This window comes from Schistocerca americana, chromosome X (assembly GCF_021461395.2).
Source record: "Schistocerca americana isolate TAMUIC-IGC-003095 chromosome X, iqSchAmer2.1, whole genome shotgun sequence".
Classification (NCBI taxonomy): Eukaryota; Metazoa; Arthropoda; class Insecta; order Orthoptera; family Acrididae; genus Schistocerca; species Schistocerca americana.
In genome coordinates this window covers 359,207,329-359,227,579 of record NC_060130.1, presented here as the reverse complement: position 1 = coordinate 359,227,579, position 20,251 = coordinate 359,207,329, and the positions used below count along the sequence as shown (strand labels likewise).

The following is a 20,251-nucleotide window of genomic DNA, read 5'->3' as shown; positions in this document are numbered from 1 at the left end:
TGGGTTTTTCAGTTTCTTCCCTGTATCGTCTTTTCTCTTGCAAGTGTTCTATTCGTCCCTGATGTCTCCAACGGAATAGTGATGCCGTATCAATACTGGGATGTACATCATTCTCATCATCGGAAGTCTGCTACAGAGGGTAGCAGCGACGGCTTTTGGTCCACACAGTGTTGATTTTCCGCAGTATACGAAAGAGCTGCCATTTACGATAGGAATCAGTTCCGGCGAGATGCAGCAAATAGTGTTCTCACTTGAAAATTGTTTGTATTTTCTTTTTAATTTTATTTTATTATTGTTTTTAAATTCTTCCTTTAATATGTCCTACACTGTCTGCCTTCGTAATGAGACATTTGAATCAGAAACAGACGTAACTGATGTTTAACTATATCTTTGAAAATTGTCTACACAACATAACGGATGTCTTCGGATTCTTACATTGATCATCTCTAACCGAGTCTAACGATGACTCACGAACGAAACCTCGTTTAATATTTTACCTTTTCAAAATAATTCCTGTCTTTGAAGATATCTCCCAGTAAATGATAGGAAAGCAAACAATCTACAGTAGATTTCTAATGGCTCCGACTAATGGCCAGTCACCAAAGCATAGCATATCTCTTCTCAGTGTAGATAGTCTGCTTGAATACACATTTCAGACGTTCTGGCTTTTGTATCAAGGATTCCGCGTCCGAAGTAATGTAAGCGCTTCTACATCAACTCCTCAGGATGTGGTACTCACCACATGTGGATACATGTCAGCATGCGTTGGTTTTCTGTAAACACAGATTACTTACAACCTGAGAAGACTGTAGTGGCAGAGCACTGTTTAACCGACGCACCCAGAGTGGTGTAAAATGAGTGGGACCGGTCTCTCCAACCAATACGTTGTTATGCACCATCCACAGATGCAGCTGAGTAATTACTGTTACTCCAAGTCGGAATTTTGCATTCACATTTCATACAGTCTCCAGGTATTCTACTAAACGATTTACTGCGTAAAATAGACACAAAAATGTTAATAAAATAACAACAATGTCGAATAAAGTAAAGTTTTGGAAGAACAGCAGCTTTCCTACTGGTGGCGCACGGCAGATGTTTGATAACAACGACGTAGTTATAAAACGTATGGTAATATTCTTGTCGTTGGAGTATATGTACATCGCATATCATGACTGGTGCTACGGAACGTTATATTTTATACTACTAGTAATAAAAAACTGCAGAAAACTCGTAAAGGTAGCTGGTGACATATTTTACCCTCTATGCCAACAGGCACTCCGTTCAGCTGCGCACCATTCATCATTCAGGAGGTTTACATCCTCTTTCGTGATATTGCTTTCAAACAATATTGATTGTTGAAAATGGAAACCAGTTCCGTAAGAAAATGAACACATATTTCGTCACATCTTTGTCGCTGACTCATTGCATGAGCAGCAATTACTACGACTGATTTTTGTAGACTTCTACTGTGTAACAGGGTTCATATCAAAGATTCGTTGAGCAAAACATGTAGCTGTTAATCATAGCTTCCTACTACTGAGATCTTTGACGTAGTTCTGGAAACCACTAAGACTGACCTCGGTAGCAAAAGTTATAGGGAAACTCCTTACCAAGAGTCGAATACTTGAAGTTCCGTAATTTATTGATTCCAAATCATTTATAGAATACTATTTATCTCTTGTTATGAACCTAAAATAGCTCAAAACCAGCTGTTTAAGAACAGCTTTCTTGTCTTTAGCGTTTGTCATTCTAAATGAAATCTGAGGCAATTTTTTACCTCTTTATACTAAGTTAGAGGTAAAAACTGATAATCAGTTGCTACCAATTTTATGTTGTATTTGTTCACTGCCTGTAGGAATATTCTTGCCTGAGGAACTGAGATACAATGTTGGTGTATGCAATTGATCTTACACTGCAGATGCTTTTGAGTGCACAGATACAGGCAGATGTAACTTAGTTGGCCGAATATAAAACAGAAAACTAAAGCTATGTTGGAAGTAGCTCTCCTTATTATATTTTTCGCTCGTCTGTAAAATGGAACACCGTTTTCCACAGAAAATTCCTTTTGCATCTGAAACTGTCGTATCTAATTATAAGGCTCAAACGGTTCAGATGGCTCGAAACACTATGGGACTTAACATCTGAGGTCATCAGTCCCCTAGACTTAGAACTACTTACACCAAACTAACCTAAGGACATCACAAACATCCATGCCCGAGGTAGGATCCAAACCTGGGACCGTAGCAGCAGCGCGGCTCCGGATTGAAGCGCCTAGAACCGCTCGGCCTCAGCGGACAGCTAATTATAAGGAAATACCCGAAACTTCTCAGCTATTTTAAAACTTAGTATGAACATATTTCGTTGAATTAGGTGCTACACTCAGTTTGTTAATTTGTTTAGCACGTTATAGTCCTGTACCAGCTATAGAACGGCTTCGTCAAAAAAGTCTATCTTTAGAACAAGACTATTAATGGAAGACTCGAGCTGAAAATGTATCATATCAGTTCCTCATGAGAGTGGAAATTATTCGGTGATGGGAAGGAAATAAATAGCATTACAGGCTTAAATCTATGGAAGCAATTGCCGATTCTGAGAAACGCTACGAGTCAGCAGAAGTAAATCATCGATTTATCAAAAAGCAACTGCTTCTCCATCTGGGAAATTACCGTTACCGATATCAGGAGCCTCGTACTTCAATCTTTTATAGTACTCATGATTTATAATGTGTACTAAACATAGCATAAGATAACAAAGGAAGAAATCGACAGTATATAATATCTGAGCCCCCTGTTGACAAATTTAAGAGAAACTCTGGATTAACAGAAGTGAGAAATCGACTTTTCATAAAATTGTTACTGGTTCAGCGTAAGCTAGAACAGTGTGTCAATATTACTCATACTCTCTACGTATTATAATACGTTTTGATATCTACATAATAGAAAATAATAAAAAAATGTCTTTCGAATTTTCGAATTGTGATAAGGAAATAACCCAAATCAGATGAAGTGCAGTTCTAAAAGAAAAACTATTTACAAAGTAACTGCACGTTAAATACGATGACACAAATCTACAGACTTCAGACGGCGGATATTTCACATTAGCTTCAGTGGAGCAAAGATTCGTTTTTATCGTCATGTGTACTAGATGAGTACTAACACTGACTGTGCTATTAATACAGCAGCTGACTGATTACTTATTCTGCAGTTCCGCGTGTATACCATGTTTCACCTGAGAAACGCATAACGTTTCGCATGAGACTACACTCCAATATTAATTATTGTAAAAAATGCCAGATATTGAGCCACATAAACTTCGTCAGTTAAAAAACCAAACGTCTAACCTTCAATGTCTTCGGGATTAGATGGAGACATTTCTTGAGTTGAAAAGAAAAAGGAAAACACACACACACACACAGATCCTGCTTTCATAACATCCTGGCTTCTTACGTAATTCACCTCCATGAATTCTTTTTTTCATTATGATATAGACCAGAGGGACTATATGGTACTTTCTAATCCGTTAAAACGAAATACGAGCGTTAAGCTGATCTTTTGCCTGTCAATAACAAATGCAAGATATCTTTTTTTTATTTTTCTTCGCATTTTATTCCTCTAACCTTCACTTATATCCTACCTTTTACTCTTCCAAACCGTCATTATTGGCGTCGGCTTCAGCCCCCTTTCACGCATGTTGTCTTCATCTAGTTCTGTGTTTGTAAGAAAACCCATTACCTTCAATTTTAAAATAAAAATTCTTCAATCCGAAAAATTTTATAAAAACATTTCCTCGATATCAGTTACTTTTAAGTTAAATTCGTCATTTCTTTTTAGTAACATATACCGCATACTCCTTCAGTGGTGACAGTGCAACTGCATTCGGTTCTTCTTTTCGTTTTTAATGATGTTATTCGGCATCAAGTCTCCGTTTATAGCATTGTTTTTACTGTCCAGTATCGCCACTCTCGATGGCGTCTTCATTCAGCATGAAAAATACCTAATTATAAATGAAGCACACTAAATTGTGTATTTTCTACAGTATTAATTTATATCGTTAACTGGTGCTCGACTTAGAAGACTATTATCAATCATTTAATGGCCTTGCAAGCTGACAACCAGTTAATGAACTACACCGATGGCGTAGACCACATTCAGTTTTGTTCGTTTCACTTATATTTATGAAGTTGCTCTACCAAGAAGAGACGAAAGTAACAGATAACAAAACATGTCTTCATTTCTGTTAGTTTTTTAGTGTTGGAAGAAAACATTTCTTCATTAGTACACAATGAGTTGATAACATCTTTTTGTCGACAAACAGTCTTCAAAATAATTTAGAAACTAACTTCGTGATTCGTTTCACTTTCACGTATGCTTTATTCATTTCTCTATATCACCCAAAGACTATCGTGACTTCTTTAGAGTCGCCAAAAATAATTAAAAATGACGTTATTTTATCCATTTTGGTTAGAGAACACCGCATTTCGTTTTACAATCCATGCTGATCAGTATACATATTCTACGACGTGGGCTCAATTTTCTTTTACAATCCATGCTGATCATTGAACTGAATTAAATACACGACTGTAAAAGAAAATTAAACCTAAGTATCACAATGCGTAAAAGATGGCTTTTTATGTAGTAAATACAATGTACAGATCATATAAGCGCAGAACTACATAATCACAAAAACTTCATTATACTTTAGGACGCAGATATAAAACCTTTTTTAAACTATACAACTACAAAAATTTTGTTATGTTTTAGGACACAAATGTAAAACTTGCAAAGAAGTCAATGCAACCATTTGAAAATGGGCTCAAGCGGGAAATAATTCAAATAAACTTGCGGCCGACTGCAGTATTTCCTGCTGTGTAAATAAAAATGAGCCTCAACCTGGCCTATTAGCATTCACTAGCACACTTGCCACTGTCCTTTCTTTTTGAACTGTTCTTTACTTTATTTCCTACATTTAGACTTCAATTCTGCCCTTACAGCCTTTCCTTCACTCTCCAAAATGTCACTAGTAACGTCGCTATCATTTAACACGAACACATGTTGACTTCGCGTTCTGTTATGTTTGTAAGGACAAAAGTAAATACGTATGTCCTTGATTGGCTGTGAGTCCCTCAACAGGTATGTTCAGCTGGCTCTTCGCAAGTTTCCTCGGTTGGACTCTACTTCTGAGACTTGTGCGCCCTCAACCTACCCCAGTAATGCCACTGGATAAAGACTACAGTTTAATTTGGAATCTAAACCACGTGTTGTTCCTGGTGCAAGTTCACATTATGAGACCTGAAGGCTAAAGTAAACGCAAAATTTAAAATTCCAGTGGGGCGCTAGTGACCTCAGCAGTTGAGCGCCCTTAAACCCTACCAAAAAAAAAAAAATTCCAGTGTCTGATCTTGCTTCAGTTCCGCGACCTCACGGTCTCCACCTTCGCACAATATCACTTTATTTCTTCATTTACTTTTTTTTCGGGCCTCCATCCACCCCTACAGCCCGTCCTTTCCCTCTCCAGATTATGCCTTCATCAGCTAGCTTCCTTCAGCTATATCTATATTTTCCTTAATTAAATTGATTCTTCTTATTAAGTGCGTGTTATTAATTCATTTGTGGAGTCTACAAAGATTTACAAGTATTACAAGTATGTTCTTATTTTATTCGAAATTATGGAATTCAATTGTACTTGAACATAAACTCGAAACTTCTTCCTCTGAAACGTAAGTTTTGGGTTTTCCTGTTAAATACTTTTAATATTCCTGGTATTTACAAAAATTGTATGAACGGGCCAATTTCTTTCTTTTTCCAGATGCTGTTGACTATGTTGTCCCTTCCTTGGTTTAAGTACTGTTTGAATTCAGTTACAGATTCACTTCCATAGCTGATGAAGTAGTTTCTATAGGAATTTATAAGCCACGTGACTGTTCTCGTGTGCTCGTCTTTGAAGCAGGGACATTTTGAGATCTGCATACATTGTTTTTTTGTGGCGTTAATTTAAGCCGTATTGTTGTTAATAACATTGTACATTTCATTTTAATCCACTTCCATTAGCGTAGGATTCTTGAAAAGCCTATTGTTCAGATAAGCACTGTGCCAGTCAAACCACAGTGTTCGCAATGCGAATTTCACATAAATCACACTTGGTGTCGCCGCCAGAAACAGATTCTTTAAGGAGGAGTGCAGCATTGAACTTACAGACGCATCCGAAACTTTAGACTACGCTATCTTTCAGTTAATGTAATTGTGTTTGATTTGGGCGAGTGGTGTGTGTACTGTTTCATTCTGCAGTTCTCCCGTAATTCTTTTCGTAATGGAGTTCTTTTCATTTAGGAGTTTTTACAGAATTCTCGTTGTGATTTTGAGAGTGTCAGTTATATATTTTGGTATCCGTCGATAAGCTCTACATCTTCTGGTAATTCGTCATGCGAATTCCAATACATACGATTGTCTCGGTGGTCGTTTCAAGGGGCTTTCGAGATTTGTAACTAAGAGAGCTGTGCTTTTTTCCTCACAGTCTACTCAGCCTAATCCACCCTCATTTGATTGTTTAGTTAACTGGTACGTGGTTATACGGAGTAGCACCTCTTTCCCCCTGGACCATTCTAAGTATTTCTGTATTTGAGCATTACATTTTCGCTCTGTGGGTATTATTTAGCTGTATAACACATTTTTAGAGTGCCAGCACATTAACGTATTGATTTTTTTGAATAAAAATTACGTTTCTACTGCTGTTCACTATTAAGGCGCCTCTTACTTCCTAAGCTATTGATTCTGAATTATTATGTAAGAGTTAGCCGTGTTCTTTCACAGTTTAACGCCAAACACTTCCACTTAGTCGTATTCTGTAAATGACTGTGGTATGAGTTATAAAATTTCGTTCAACCGCAGGCTTCCAGTGGGATACCGTGATGACTGCTCGATCTATGACATCGGTCAGATTTAGTCCTCTAATCATGTTGTGTAGGGGTTGATCCTGTTGTGCCTGCTTACTTTACAAGACAACTGAATTGTTCCCCCATTCTAACATCACCCTTTGTATGCCTCAGAAAGTTCGGGATTGTTTCACTAAGAAACTTTCATCTGCTACCTCTGTTATCTGATATTGATGGGACATAAAAGTACAATATTTTAGTTTCGTATGGTTTGGCTTTGACGACACGTCCATTCTGCTGCTTTTCTAAGTTCTCTGATTCTAGTCCCATTTTGGTTCAGATTCGGCAGCCCCAGACGCTAGAGACGAATCTTGTTCTATAGATTGTATTGCGGCAGCAGGTTCATCTTTTAGCAAGCTATTTCTTGACGGAAAGCAATGTCCACGTCATTGGCTTTTAAGAAATTCCCCAAAATCCTCATCCTCGTTTCATTTGTTATTCCACAGACATGACGCATGAGTAGAGTCAGCATTGTCATATCGCCCATTGCAAGCTATTTGGAAGTTTTCCTGTTCCTTCTTATTCCTGCATTTAATTGACTTGTTCGGATTCGCTTCAAATAGATTCATTTTCCGTTTCTCCCATTTCGTCACCCTGATCCTTTCTTACGGCACCTTTCTTGCATTATACTGATGAGGAACAGAAATTTGATGCACTCTGTTAGCTTTTTTCCTGGTAAGTATTTTTAAACTGATTTTTAACCGTTTCATTCGTTTCAGCGTTGTCCGATATCTCGTCTAGTGCGAATTTTTTTTTCATCCTTCATTTTACTCTAGAAACTCTGAACACTGTATCAGGACAGAATAAACTGCTGTTAAGAGGGTTAAGTGCTGCTGAGAGGAGTGTGACTGAAGCTCGAGGATTGGTATGTGGAGATGTGTAATGTTGGAGGGTTGGTGGTAGGAGAGAATATATTTGGAATCGATGTGACTTGCATAAGAACCAGATCAAGATTATGGAAAGAAAAGAAGAGTCTACTGTGGGAAGAGAGCTGTGATGTGAGAAAAGATAGGGACGAATGGATTGTACCTGTCAGGAGGGACATATCTCAGGGCGAATTCAGTTGTCTAGGAGGTGGGGGAGGAAGGGCGAAGGGCTGTGGAATCTTTGTTGGGAGATTATGTGGAGCACTGGAAACACGGAACTGCCTTATATGAAATGAGCGTTGATAAAATCTTATATAACGTGTAAGTAAGAATGATATCAGTCCCTTAATTTTTTTGTGCAGTACACACCGCAACGTATTCTGATTACTTCTTTACAGCTTAATGTGGACGTACCTTTCCTTAGCCTACAGCTTCATTTCGACACAGGAAGCATAATATATCGCACTATAAAATATTTTGAAAGACTGATAGCGTCAAAAGCGAAAATAAGTGATACTATTTGCTTCAATGTGTCTTTACGAGAATGTTTATAATGCTGTAATAAGCAGCAAGAACAATAATGACTCGTTACTCTGCAGCTATGGCACGTTCCTGTGATATTTTCTGACGTATCAGTACTTTATACTTTTCATCTGTCTCTCCTTTTTTAAACATCCATCCTGAAACTACAGTTTCCCTTTCACTCTCCAATATCACGACACTTGACGTCGGGCATGAACATAACATATCTTCTTGTTCTGTTAATATTCTTGTCGGTTATGCTGCCTTATTATGTAATCATCTTGACACGATATTTCATGGGTCCCCCTGGCCGCCATCTTCAAGTCAGAACACTGTTTGCTACGTCTCGCCAGAACTGATTAATACCGTAAACGGCAGCTCCTTTATATGCCGCGGAAAACCAAAAGTGTGTGGGCCAGAAGCCATCGCTGCAGCCCCCTATCCCCTGTGTAGATGGAGCCATCCGTTGAAGCAACCAATCTTTGGGATATTTTACGGGATAAAATTACCGTAATCTAGTCGAGACCTACAGACAAAAAAGCGTCTTGTAAAATATGGAAATGGCACTGTTTGATGCATGTTTTCACAGAAATGAGCGAGAGGTATAGATCCCATGGAAATATAAAATGCTGAAGTGCAGTTGTTTTCAGGTGTATCCATATGTTCCTAATCAGCTGAAGTGAACATGGTGGACTACAGTAAATGGAAAGACATTGAAATATCTGACTTTGAGGATGATACACATATTAATATTGACACGTCATCGTTATTCCGATGGAGATATCAGGCACGAATAGAACGCATGGAAGAGCAAAGACGATAGAAGGAATAAACTGGAAATGGTAGAACAACAAATGAAAATAAAACACAGAAAATAAAAAATTAACTAAAGTGAAAGGAATGAGAAAGAAAATTTGGATAAGCTGAAACTAGCTCTTCTATCCATGGAGCGTTGATGCCATAGGTAAACCAGGATTCGTCAGAACCGTAATAAACACAGCTCCAAAACCAAAACGAGAAGTTTTGTCTGAAGAGGAACAAGGAAAACGTTTGAAAGAACAATTTGCGAAATATGAAAAGTTCATAAAGAATTCTGAAATGCTGTGTTTCCTGAAGGACCATCCAGAACATGTAAGTGAACATACAGCAAATTATTTGGTTACTTGGTGCATTCGTTTGGAGATGGAGGAGAAACATGACCTAATGTATCATGTGGCTCACCTACGTATCTGTATTTAGCACACACAGGAATGGCACAAAAACTAGATATTAAGGCACGAGAATGTACTGGATCCTGTTTTATTGAGATAACTGAAAGGAATGTAAAACGCCATTTGATGATTAATTCTACTCATTCAGAGAAATGATTCAGGCAAGAGCAACTATGAAACGGAAGACCGCTCTGGCTGAAGCCGAAGAAGAGGAACGTAAAGCAAGACTTGCCTCAGGAGGATTTAATATACTGAAAATATTAGAAACCCTCTCAAGACAATTGGAAAAGTGTTTTGAAGGTCAAGATGTAAGACTACTTCAACAAATAAATCTGAACGTGCCTGAACAAGAAGCACAGTACCACATGAAACGCTGCATAGGTTCTGGATTTGTGGGTTCCAGACACAAAAAAAAGAATCTACAGAAAGAGAAATTACAGCTTCTGATGACCATTAAGTTGTTTTGAAATAGTGTTAAACTTAAAATATTTCATATGTTTTCATGAATGTAAGTAATATTAAAGTACTTACGCAAATATTATAAGGCAAATATTGAATATCAGTCAATAACATTTAGTTGCAGAGATGAAGATATTTCTGATTTAAAGATAAATGTCTGTTTGTGATTTATTTGTCTTACTACAAAAGCAGACAATTTTTGACATACTGTAATCAGAGCTAAATACATACTAAAACAAAATTAAATTAAAAGTGGAAAAGTGCCATATTCCAAATCCAAATGTCTCGTGTTCTATGTCCAGTCATTCACAGTAGTTTTATCTATCACTTATCACTTCTTTCTCGAATGGAGTCTTTGTTGCTGTGAAAAGTGACGAATCGGGATGTGTTTGGAAATCCACGTTAAACTTTAGATTTCCCTGTAGCTGGCTGGGTAAGACAATTTAAAAGTCGGAGGAGGCAATTGCATACCACCTCCAACAGGACCACGACTATTCAAGTGCTGTGGGGTTCAAAGGTATCTTTGGAATGATGGTTGCTTGACTTCAATAGAGCATCAGCCTAACCTTGGATTTCGCACGAAATTCTAGTCTAACGTTTTACTCTTTGAAAACCCTTCTTGTCTTTGAAGACACGCTCACATCATACACTGTGGTGACAGGACTCATGGGATAACTCCTAATGTCGTGTCGGACCCTCCTTTCGCCGGGTGTATTTCCGTACCTTGACGTGGCATAGCCTGAACTAGTCGTTCGAAGTACCCTGCAAAACTATTGGGACATGCTGCCTCTATAGTCGTTCATAACTGTTAACGTAGTTCCGGTGCAGGATTTTCTTCACAACTGACTTTTCAATTACGTCCAATTCATACTGGATGGGCGATCTGGCTGCCAAATCATTCGCTCGAATTGTCCTGAATTTTTCTCAAACTAATCGCAAAAAATTGTGGCCGGTGATGTAGCCTTTGTCGTCCATAAAATTTCCATCGTTTTTCATGAACATGAAATTCATAAATGGGTGCAAATGGTCTGCAAGAAGCCGAACGTAATGATTTTCAATCAACTGTCGGTTCATTCCATGTAAACATAACCCATACCAATACAGAACCACCATCACCTTGCTCAGTGCCTTGTTGACCAATTAGGTCCATACTCTGGTGTCTGCAAGACGCTCAAACCCTACCATCAGCTCTTACCAAATGAAATCGGGACTTATATGAACAGGCTACTGTGTACCAGTCGTCTAAGATCCAACCCATATGGTCACGGGGCCAGGAGAGGCGCTGCAGGCGATATCGTGCAGTTAGCAAAGGCATTCGTGCCGGTCATCTGCTGACAGAGCCCATTAACGCCTAATGTCAGCACACTGTTATATGTTCGTCGTACGTCTCAGGTTGATTTCTGAGGTTATTTGACGCTGTGTTGCTTGTCCGTCAACACGGACAAAACTACGCAAAAGCCGCTACTCTGTCCATGGTGAGACGTAATGCCTGAAATTTGGTTTTCTCTGCACATTCTAGATACTGCTGATGTAGGAATACTGAATTCCGTAAGGATTTCCGAAATGAAATTCCCATGAGTCCAGCTCCTATTACAGTTCCACGTTCAGAGTCTGTTAATTCCCGTCGTACGGCCACAGCCACCTCGGAAACTTTTTCACATGAATCACCTGAGGAATACTCAGCTCCATAACGATTTCAGAAATGGGATGTCCCAAGCGTCTAGCTATAGTTTCCATTCCGCATTCAAAGCCTGTCGTACCGTCCCAGTCACGTCGGTAACCTTATTACACGAAATACCTGAGTACAGATGACAGCGCCGCCAATATACTTCCCATTTATACGTTGTGTAGGCGATGCGACCGCCTTCTGTATGTGTGTATATGGCTATCCCATAACTTGTGTCGCCATAGTTTATGATAGGAAGGCAAACGTTATGCATTCATCTTCTATAGGTTCCGTGGAAGGTCCAAACACCAAAGCACAACGGATCTGTTTCGCTGTGCAGCTAGTCTGCTTGAATACATACATATGGCATTCTAGTTCTTGTTTCAAGGTTTCCGCGACCGAAATAGCGTAAGCCATTCTTGCGGACGTTGGTGTCAGCGGAAAAAGTCCGTCGCCCGTAGTTTAGTCTGGAGTGAAACAGCAGAGAGCCTATACATAGAACATGCACAACTTGATCTCTTCCATTTATAATTAGAAATTTTTCATGGCGTCAAGATGGCGATATTGGACTGTGAAAAGCATGGAAATACGGACATTGTAAGCCTAATAATATGAATAAAAACAAAAAGCAGGTCCATTTTCACCACTGAATGAACATGAAGTACATGTTAGCGAAAAGAAATCGTGAAATTAATTTAGGAGTAACTTACATCGATGAAATAATTTTATAAAATTTTTGCGATTTAAGATATTTTTGTTTTAATACTGAGGAGTGTCGTTATAAACACGGAAGAAAATGAAGACAACATGCTCTAATGCAGTCAGTTCAAAAGAGATAACACTTAATAACAGATGTTAACAGCCGCTGCGGAAAATAGCAACGCAAACAAACGTATTATGAAAAGTTGATTACTTACTTCTGTTATTCCGGAGGTTCTCGTAACGACGGGCTGTGCCATCATGTACTTTCGATCTGTTCCGCTATTACAATATGTTTAGTTAACGTTATAAATCGTGGATACTGTAATATACTAAAGCATGAACCCCAACCAGGTGTGATGGTAGCTGCTCAGAAGCAGCAGCAATTGGTGTCTGTTAAATCACTCAATTACTTCTGCTGACTCATAGTGTTATCCAGAACAGGAAAAGTCTTAAATGAATTGAAGGGTTCCAAGTGCTTTCTTACAATTAGTTACAAAATAGCTTCAGATCCAAAAGAAATCTTACGTGAAAAACGGTATTTCACTTTAAGGAAGAGCAAAAAATTTAAAACGGTGAGCTACATTCAACATACCTTTAGCGTTTCGTTTTCCATTCAGCCAATCACGTTACGTTTTTCTGTATAAGTGGCTTGCAGAATAATTTGCAAAGTAAGATCAATAAAACACCACCAACAATGTAACTCAGTTATTCAGGTAAGAATTTTCGTACACACAAAGAACAACTGCAATATAAAATTTGTAGCTACTAAGTAACAATTTTTAACACCAAATTAGTAGAAGGAAATAAAAAACTGCCTCAAATTTCATTTTTAATGGCAAACAGTAAAGACGATAAAGTTGTTCTGAAGCAACTGGTTAGTGAGCTATTTCGGAATCGTAACAAAAGATAAATAGTGATTTCATAATGACCTGTAACCACTAAAATACGAAACTTCGAGTTTTCAACACTTACGCAGGTATTTCCTACAACAGTTTTCGGTACCGAACACAAGTTTGCTTGTTTATGTAACTGTGAAACAGAATTCAGTATCTCTAGCATACGAAAAAGTACGAAGCTTTTTTCCCTTACGAATCATTAATACAAATCTTGTTACACAATAGAAATATACAAAAATCAAGAGTACTAATTACTGTTCACGTAAAGAGTCGGTTACAAAAATGTGAAGAACTACTCTGTGTGTATTTATTTTGTCGTAGAACTGGTTTCTATTTTACGGGGCAAAGAACCCTAAGCGTTGTCTATTTACAATAATCAACGCTGCTTGAAAATAATGGAAAAGGTTGTAGACTACCTAAATGAAATGGCGCACAGTTGAACGGATTGCCTGTTAACATATATAGTAGAATCTGTCACCAGCTCCACGAGTATTCTCCTCTTGTCTATTACTAGCAGAATGAAATATTATGCTCCATTCATTAGTCAGGGTAAACGATGAAATGTTATTTCTCTTACAGGAATCTTAATGTGAGTATCATTTAGTGTGTTTCAGGTCGCTGTTATCATAGATCTGCCATAAGCAACCAGTTAGAAAGCTGCTGTTCTTCCAAAACATTCGTTTACTTGATATTTGTTGTTGTTTTATTAACATTTTTTAAATGAAAAAGGCTTTGATTTGTCTCTATAATTACGTCGTAAGTTGTATGCAATACAATACCTGGAAACTGTGGGAAACGTAAATAAGGAATTCCGATTTCAAGTAACAGCAATTACTCAACTTCATCTGAGGATGGTGGATGTCAAGTCAATGAATGTGGATACAGATCCCAAATATCTGTGTCACATTATACATTATTCCATGCCTCGGTTAGGCAGTGCTGCGCCACCGCAGACTTCTTAGGTAAAAGTGATGAGTGTTTACAGAAAACCAATGGGTGGAAAGCGAATGTAGATCGTTTGCGTTTCTACCATTTGCTGGGAGTGTAACTTCAATCACACGAACTGTTTCGAAAGGATAAAATATTAGAAGAGAGTTTCGTCCGCCTGTCAAGGTCAGATACGGTTAAAGATGATCTAAGTAAGTAAAGCAGAAATCATTCCGAAGACTCCTTTGAACGCTCCAGTGTTTTAATAAACATGGTCCTGTTCGAGACGGCATGCCGTTGCCTTCCTCTATCCTTTGAACTAACTTACCCAGCGAGCTATAGGAGGCCTTATAGTCATGGATTCGAAACCACGCTCTGGCTCGGCATTTTTCACACCAACAAACATTGTCATTCGTGAAAGAAGTGATAAGTGACAGAAAAACTTCTGAGACTGACCGGTGATAGAACCCCATACATTTAGATTTGTAGTCTGGCACTTCCCCACTTTTAATTTTATTTTGTTTCAGTATTTTTTTAAGTTCTGATTTTAATATCTTGAACATTGTCTGCCTTTGTAGGTAATACATATGAAGAAAAAAGACAGACTTTTTGTGCCGTTCCTGTATGTACTGAATACAAATACTTAGGTGAGACACATGATCCATTAGGTCATGTTTCTCCTCCATCTCCAAATGTATGCACCAAATAACCAAATAATTTGCTGTATGTTCACTTTCATGTTCTGGTTGACGCGTCAGGAAACGCTTGCTGTCATTATACCGTCGTAGCATTTCAGAATTCTTTACGAACTTTTCATATTTCACAATATGTTCTTTCTAAAGTATTCCTTGTACCTCTTGGGGTTTTGGAGCTGTGTGTATTACGGTTCTGACGCATCCAGTTTTACCTATGCTATCAGCGGTCCATGGAGTTGTATTTTCTTTCTTCTCGAATTTCTCTTCTCCTTTCTTTCTTTCTTTAGATTCTTTCTCAAGCTATAGAAGAGTTAGTTGTCCCATTCCTTTCACAATAGTTAATTTTTTAGTTTCTTTGTTTTATTATCATTTTTTATTCTACCTTTTTCAGTTTCTTTCTTGCATCGTCTTTGCTCTTCCATGCGTGCTATTCGTGCCTGATGTCTCCATCGAAATGATGACGTGTCGATATAAGGATGTGTATCATCTTCAACGTCAGATATTTCAGTGTCTTTCCATTTACTGTAGGCCACCACGTTCACTTAAGCTCATTGGCAACATATGGATAAACCGGAAAACATCTGCACTTCAGCATTTTATATTTCCTTGGTATCCTTCCATCTAACCGACAAGAATATTATCAGAATAAAAAGATGTCGAATCCGAGACATCTTGATGTTTAGATCGTAAGTTTCCCACTTTTAATTTTGTATTTGTGTTTTTTCAATTTAATTTTATAGTTTCTAAAAATCCTGATTTTAGTATGTCAAAAACTGTCTGCCTTCCTAACAACATATTTTAGTCAGAAGCATCGTTTCTGCAGAAGTAATTTCCCAACAATATTGACTTATAGAATTTACCTAAGTAATGTCATATTACGCACATACATAAAAGTAAATTAAATATTTGAAGACCAATACTGATTCTGACACGAATGTGAGTCTTGTTCAATTATATTCAGAATTGGTTCTTGAAAATGTTTTACATCAAATCACGTTTTGTGCTTTGGGTTGGGGAGGCTGTCTAGGACTTCCAGTTGATCAGTTCCTCCTGGGCAACGTCTTACTTAACATTCTTCTTCCTCGGCTTCAGCCAGAGCAACCTTCAACTTTACAGCTGCTCTTGAATGAATCTCGTCTATGGATGAGTGAGGTTCATTATCAAATGCTTTTTTATCTTCACCTTCAGCAATCTGAATTTGCAAACAAGATTACAATATTAAAATAACTAATGGGATTGCAACCGGGTGACGTCGCCGACAATCGCCGATATTTCGACAGGAGCACACGCTGTCATTTTCAAAGCACAACATTCAATACGACGGGAGAAACTCAGGTGTCCCAAGAAAAACACATGAGATCTTCGGATTGATAACTGCTTTACTTACATAGGTCATCTCTAACCGAGCCTAACGTTGACTGACGAACGAATTCTCTTTTAATATTTTATCTTTTCAGAACCCTTCCTGTCTTTGAAGATATGCTTCCAGCAAATGGCAGGAAAGCAAACAATCTACATTAGTTATGCTTGAATACACATGTAAGACATTCTAGTTCTTGTATCAAGTGTTCCGCGTCCGAAGTAATGTAAGCGCTCCTAGATGAAGTCCTTAGGATTACCGTGCGTCGGTACAGTGGATGATAATTCACCGCACCATTCAACATTTAGGAAGTTTACATCCTCTTTCATGGCAGTGCTTACAAACAGTATAGACTGTTGAGAATGGAAAATCAACTCAGTAAGAAATTAAACACATATTTCATCACATCTTTGTCGCTGACTCTTTACATGAACAATAATTACTGCCCCTGATTTTTGTAGACATATATTGTGTAACAGGGTTCACATTTACGATTCGTTAACGAAAACATGTAGCTGTTAATCACAGCTTCCTACTACTCCGTATGTTACAGATACTGAATTCTTTGACATAGGTATGGGAATTAGTTAAACTGCCGTCGGTAGGAAAATTGTAAGGAAATACCTTAACAAGTGTCGAATACTTTAAGTTTCGTAATTTAATGGTCCCATATAATTTTTAGAATATTATTTATCTCTTGTTATGAACCTAAAATAGCTCAAAAACCAGCTGTTTAAGAACAGCTTTCTTGTCTTTAGCGTTTGTCACTCAAAATGAAATCTAAAGCAATTTGTTACCTCCTTACACTAAGTTCGTTGTAAGAATTGATAATCAGTTGCTACAGATTTTATATTGCGTTTCTTCACTGCATGTAGGAATATTCTTACCTGAGTAACTGAGATACACTGCTGGTGTTTACAGTTGATCTTACACTGCAGATGCTTTTGAGAGCACAGATACAGGAAGTTGTAACTTAGTTGGCCGAACATAAAACAGAACACTAAAGCTATGTTGGAAGTAGCTCTGCTAATTATATTTTCCGCTCGTCTCTAAAATTGAATACCGTTTTCCACAGAAAATTTCTTTTGGATCTGAAACGATCGTATAGCTAATGATAAGGAAATACCCGAAACTTTTCACTTACTTTAGAACTTAGTCTGAACATATTTCTTTAAATTAGATGTTACACTCAGTTTGTTAATTTTTTTTGCACGTTATAGTCCTGTACCAGCTATATAACGGCTTCTTCGAAAAAAAATCTGCATTTAGAACGAGATGCTTTACCCTTTACGTTAATGGAAGACTCGAGCTGAAAATCTATCATCTTAATTCCTCATGAAAATGGAAATTGTTCGGTGATGGGAAGGAAACAAATAGCATTACAGGTTTTATTCTATGGAAGCAGTTGCCAATTCTGAGAAACACTACGAATCAACAGACGTAAATCATCAAATTATCAAAAACCAACTGCTGCTCCATCTGAGAAATTACCGTTATCCACAGCAGGAGCTTCGTACTTCAATCTATTACAGTATTCACGATTTATAATGTGTACTGAACATAGCATAGGATAACAATGTCAGAAATGGAAAGTATATAATGTCTGAGCCCGCGGTTGACAAATCTAAGAGAAACTCTGGATTGACAGAAGTCAAATCTCGACTTTTTATAAAACTGTTACTGCTTCAGCTTAAGCTAGAACAGAGTGCCAATATGACACATAGTCTCTATGTATTATAATGCGTTTCGACAGCTACATAACAGTAAAGAAACAAAACATTGTTTTTCGTATTATCGAATTGTGATAAAGAAATGACCGAAATAATATGAACTGCAGTTCTATACAAAAAACGGTTTACAAAGAAATTGCATGTTAAATACGATGACACAAATCTAGGGACTTCAGACGGTGGATACTTCACATAAGCTTCAGTTGAGTAAAGGCTCGTTTTTATCTTCATGTGTACTGGATGAGAACTAACACTGACTCTACAATTAATATAGCAGCCGGAGGAAACTAACTGGTTATTTACGTATTCTGCAGTCGATCTAAATGAAATAGATAGTTCCACGTGTATATCATGTTTCCGTTGATAAACGCATATCATTCCGCATGGCACTACCCTCAATATTAATTAATGTAAAAAAATGCAAAATATTTGTGCCACAAAACTTCGTTAGTTAAAAAACCAAACGGCACTACCCTCAATATAAATTAATGTAAAAAAATGCGAAATATTTGTGCCACAAAACTTCGTTAGTTAAAAAACCAAATGCTTAACCTGAGTATCTTCAGAATTATAGGGAAGCATTTCTTGAATAAGGAAAATAAAACCATAGATCCTGCCATTAAAACATCCTAGCAAAGACGTTTTTCGTCGCGGCTAGATCTATTTACGAAATTTCTGTCATCAATTTTCTCTTCCGAATGCGAAAATATTTTGTTGAGCCCAACCTACATATGTAGGAATGATCATCAAAATAAAATAAGAGAAATCAGAGCTCGAACTGAAAGGTTTAGGTGTTCGGTTTTCCCGCGCGCTGTTCGGGAGTGGAATGGTAGAGAGATAGTATGATTGTGGTTCGATGAACCCTCTGCCAAGCACTTAAAAGTGAGTTGCAGAGTAGTCATGTAGATGTAGATGTAGATAGTATTCCTTATAATAAAGACGGAATCCATCTGGCCGACATCTTCAAGTAAGAACGCTGTTTGCTACCTTTTGCCGGAACTGATTAATACCGTAAACGGCAGCTCCTTTACATCCCGCGGAAAACAAACAGTGTGTGGACCAGAAGCCGTCGCTGCTTCCCCCTATCCCCTGTGTAGATGGAGCCATTCGGTGAAGCAACGAATCTTTGGAATACTGTACGAAATAAAATCACCGTAATCTAATCGAGACCTACAGTCAAAAATACGTTTTGTAAATTATGAAAATGGTAGTGTTTGATGTATGCTTTTACAGAAATGAACGAGAGGGATAGATACCATGTAAATATAAAATGCTGAAGTGCAGTTGTTTCCACGTGTAAATATATATGTTGCAAATGAGGTGAAGTGAATGTGATGGACTACAGCAAATGGAAAGACATTGAAATAACTGACGATGAGGATGAGACACACCCTAATACTGATACGTCATCATTATTCCGATGGAGACATCAGGCACAAATAGAACGCATGGAAGAGCAAAAACTATAGAAGGAAGAAACTGAAAATGGTTAAACAACAAATGAATATAAAACAAAGAAAATAAAAAATTAACTAAAGTGAAAGGAATCGGACAGAAAATTTGGATAAGATGAAACTAGCTCTTTTATCCATGGAACGCTGATACCATAGGTAAATCTGGATTCGTCATAACAGTAATAAACACAGCTCCAAAACCAAAACGAGAAGTTTTGTCTGAAGAGGAACAAGGAAAACGTTTGAAAGAAGATATAGCGAAATATGAAAACTTCATGAAGAATTCTGAAATGCTGCAACGGAATAATGACAGCAAGCGTTTCCTGAAGGACCATCCTTAACTTGTAAGTGAATACACAGCAAATTATTTCTTTATTTCGTGCATGCATTTGGAGATGGAGGAGAAACATGGCCTAATGAAGCATTTGGCTCACCAACGTATTTGTATTCAGCACGTACTAGAACGACACAAAAAAATTCTGTCTTTAGCTTGATATGTCTTACCTACAAAGCAGACAATGTTTGAGATACTAAAATCAAAACCTAAAAAAAATACTGAAACAAAGTTAAAAGTGGGAAAGTGCCAGACTACAGATGTATATGAGGGGGTTCCATCACTGGTCGGTCTCAGGAGTTTTATCTGACACTTATCACTTCCTTCACGAATGACTAGATGTTGAAGCACGAGAATGTACTGGATCCTGCGTTAGCAAATTGAGGTTACTGAAGGGAATGTAAAACACCATTTGATCATTAGCTCTATTCATTCATTCAGGGAAGAGCAACTGCGAAGCTGAAGGCCACTCTGGCTAAAGCCGAAGAAGAAGAACGTAAA

At 37.7% G+C, this 20,251-nt stretch overlaps 3 protein-coding genes across 3 annotated transcripts; 2 read left to right on the top strand and 1 right to left on the bottom strand.

Moving 5' to 3' along the window:
• The first annotated feature begins 9,001 nt into the window (after window positions 1–9,001).
• Window positions 9,002–9,994, top strand: LOC124556030 (hsp90 co-chaperone Cdc37-like). Its single transcript, XM_047130065.1, has 3 exons — window positions 9,002–9,126; window positions 9,267–9,521; window positions 9,676–9,994. Exons 1-3 carry the CDS (start codon window positions 9,002–9,004, stop codon window positions 9,992–9,994), a joined length of 699 nt encoding a protein of 232 aa, XP_046986021.1.
• Window positions 9,995–14,179: 4,185 nt separating this feature from the next.
• LOC124556027 (hsp90 co-chaperone Cdc37-like) lies at window positions 14,180–16,268 on the bottom strand. The gene is made up of 6 exons (XM_047130064.1): window positions 16,260–16,268; window positions 15,944–16,064; window positions 15,499–15,570; window positions 15,255–15,413; window positions 14,653–15,009; window positions 14,180–14,355 (listed from the first exon to the last, which is right to left on the bottom strand). The coding sequence occupies exons 1-6, from the start codon at window positions 16,266–16,268 to the stop codon at window positions 14,180–14,182; spliced, it is 894 nt and encodes a 297-aa protein (XP_046986020.1).
• A 1,563-nt stretch (window positions 16,269–17,831) lies between these two features.
• Window positions 17,832–19,757, top strand: LOC124556026. The gene is made up of 3 exons (XM_047130063.1): window positions 17,832–17,963; window positions 18,237–18,306; window positions 19,573–19,757. Exons 1-3 carry the CDS (start codon window positions 17,832–17,834, stop codon window positions 19,755–19,757), a joined length of 387 nt encoding a protein of 128 aa, XP_046986019.1.
• The last annotated feature ends 494 nt before the right edge of the window (window positions 19,758–20,251 follow it).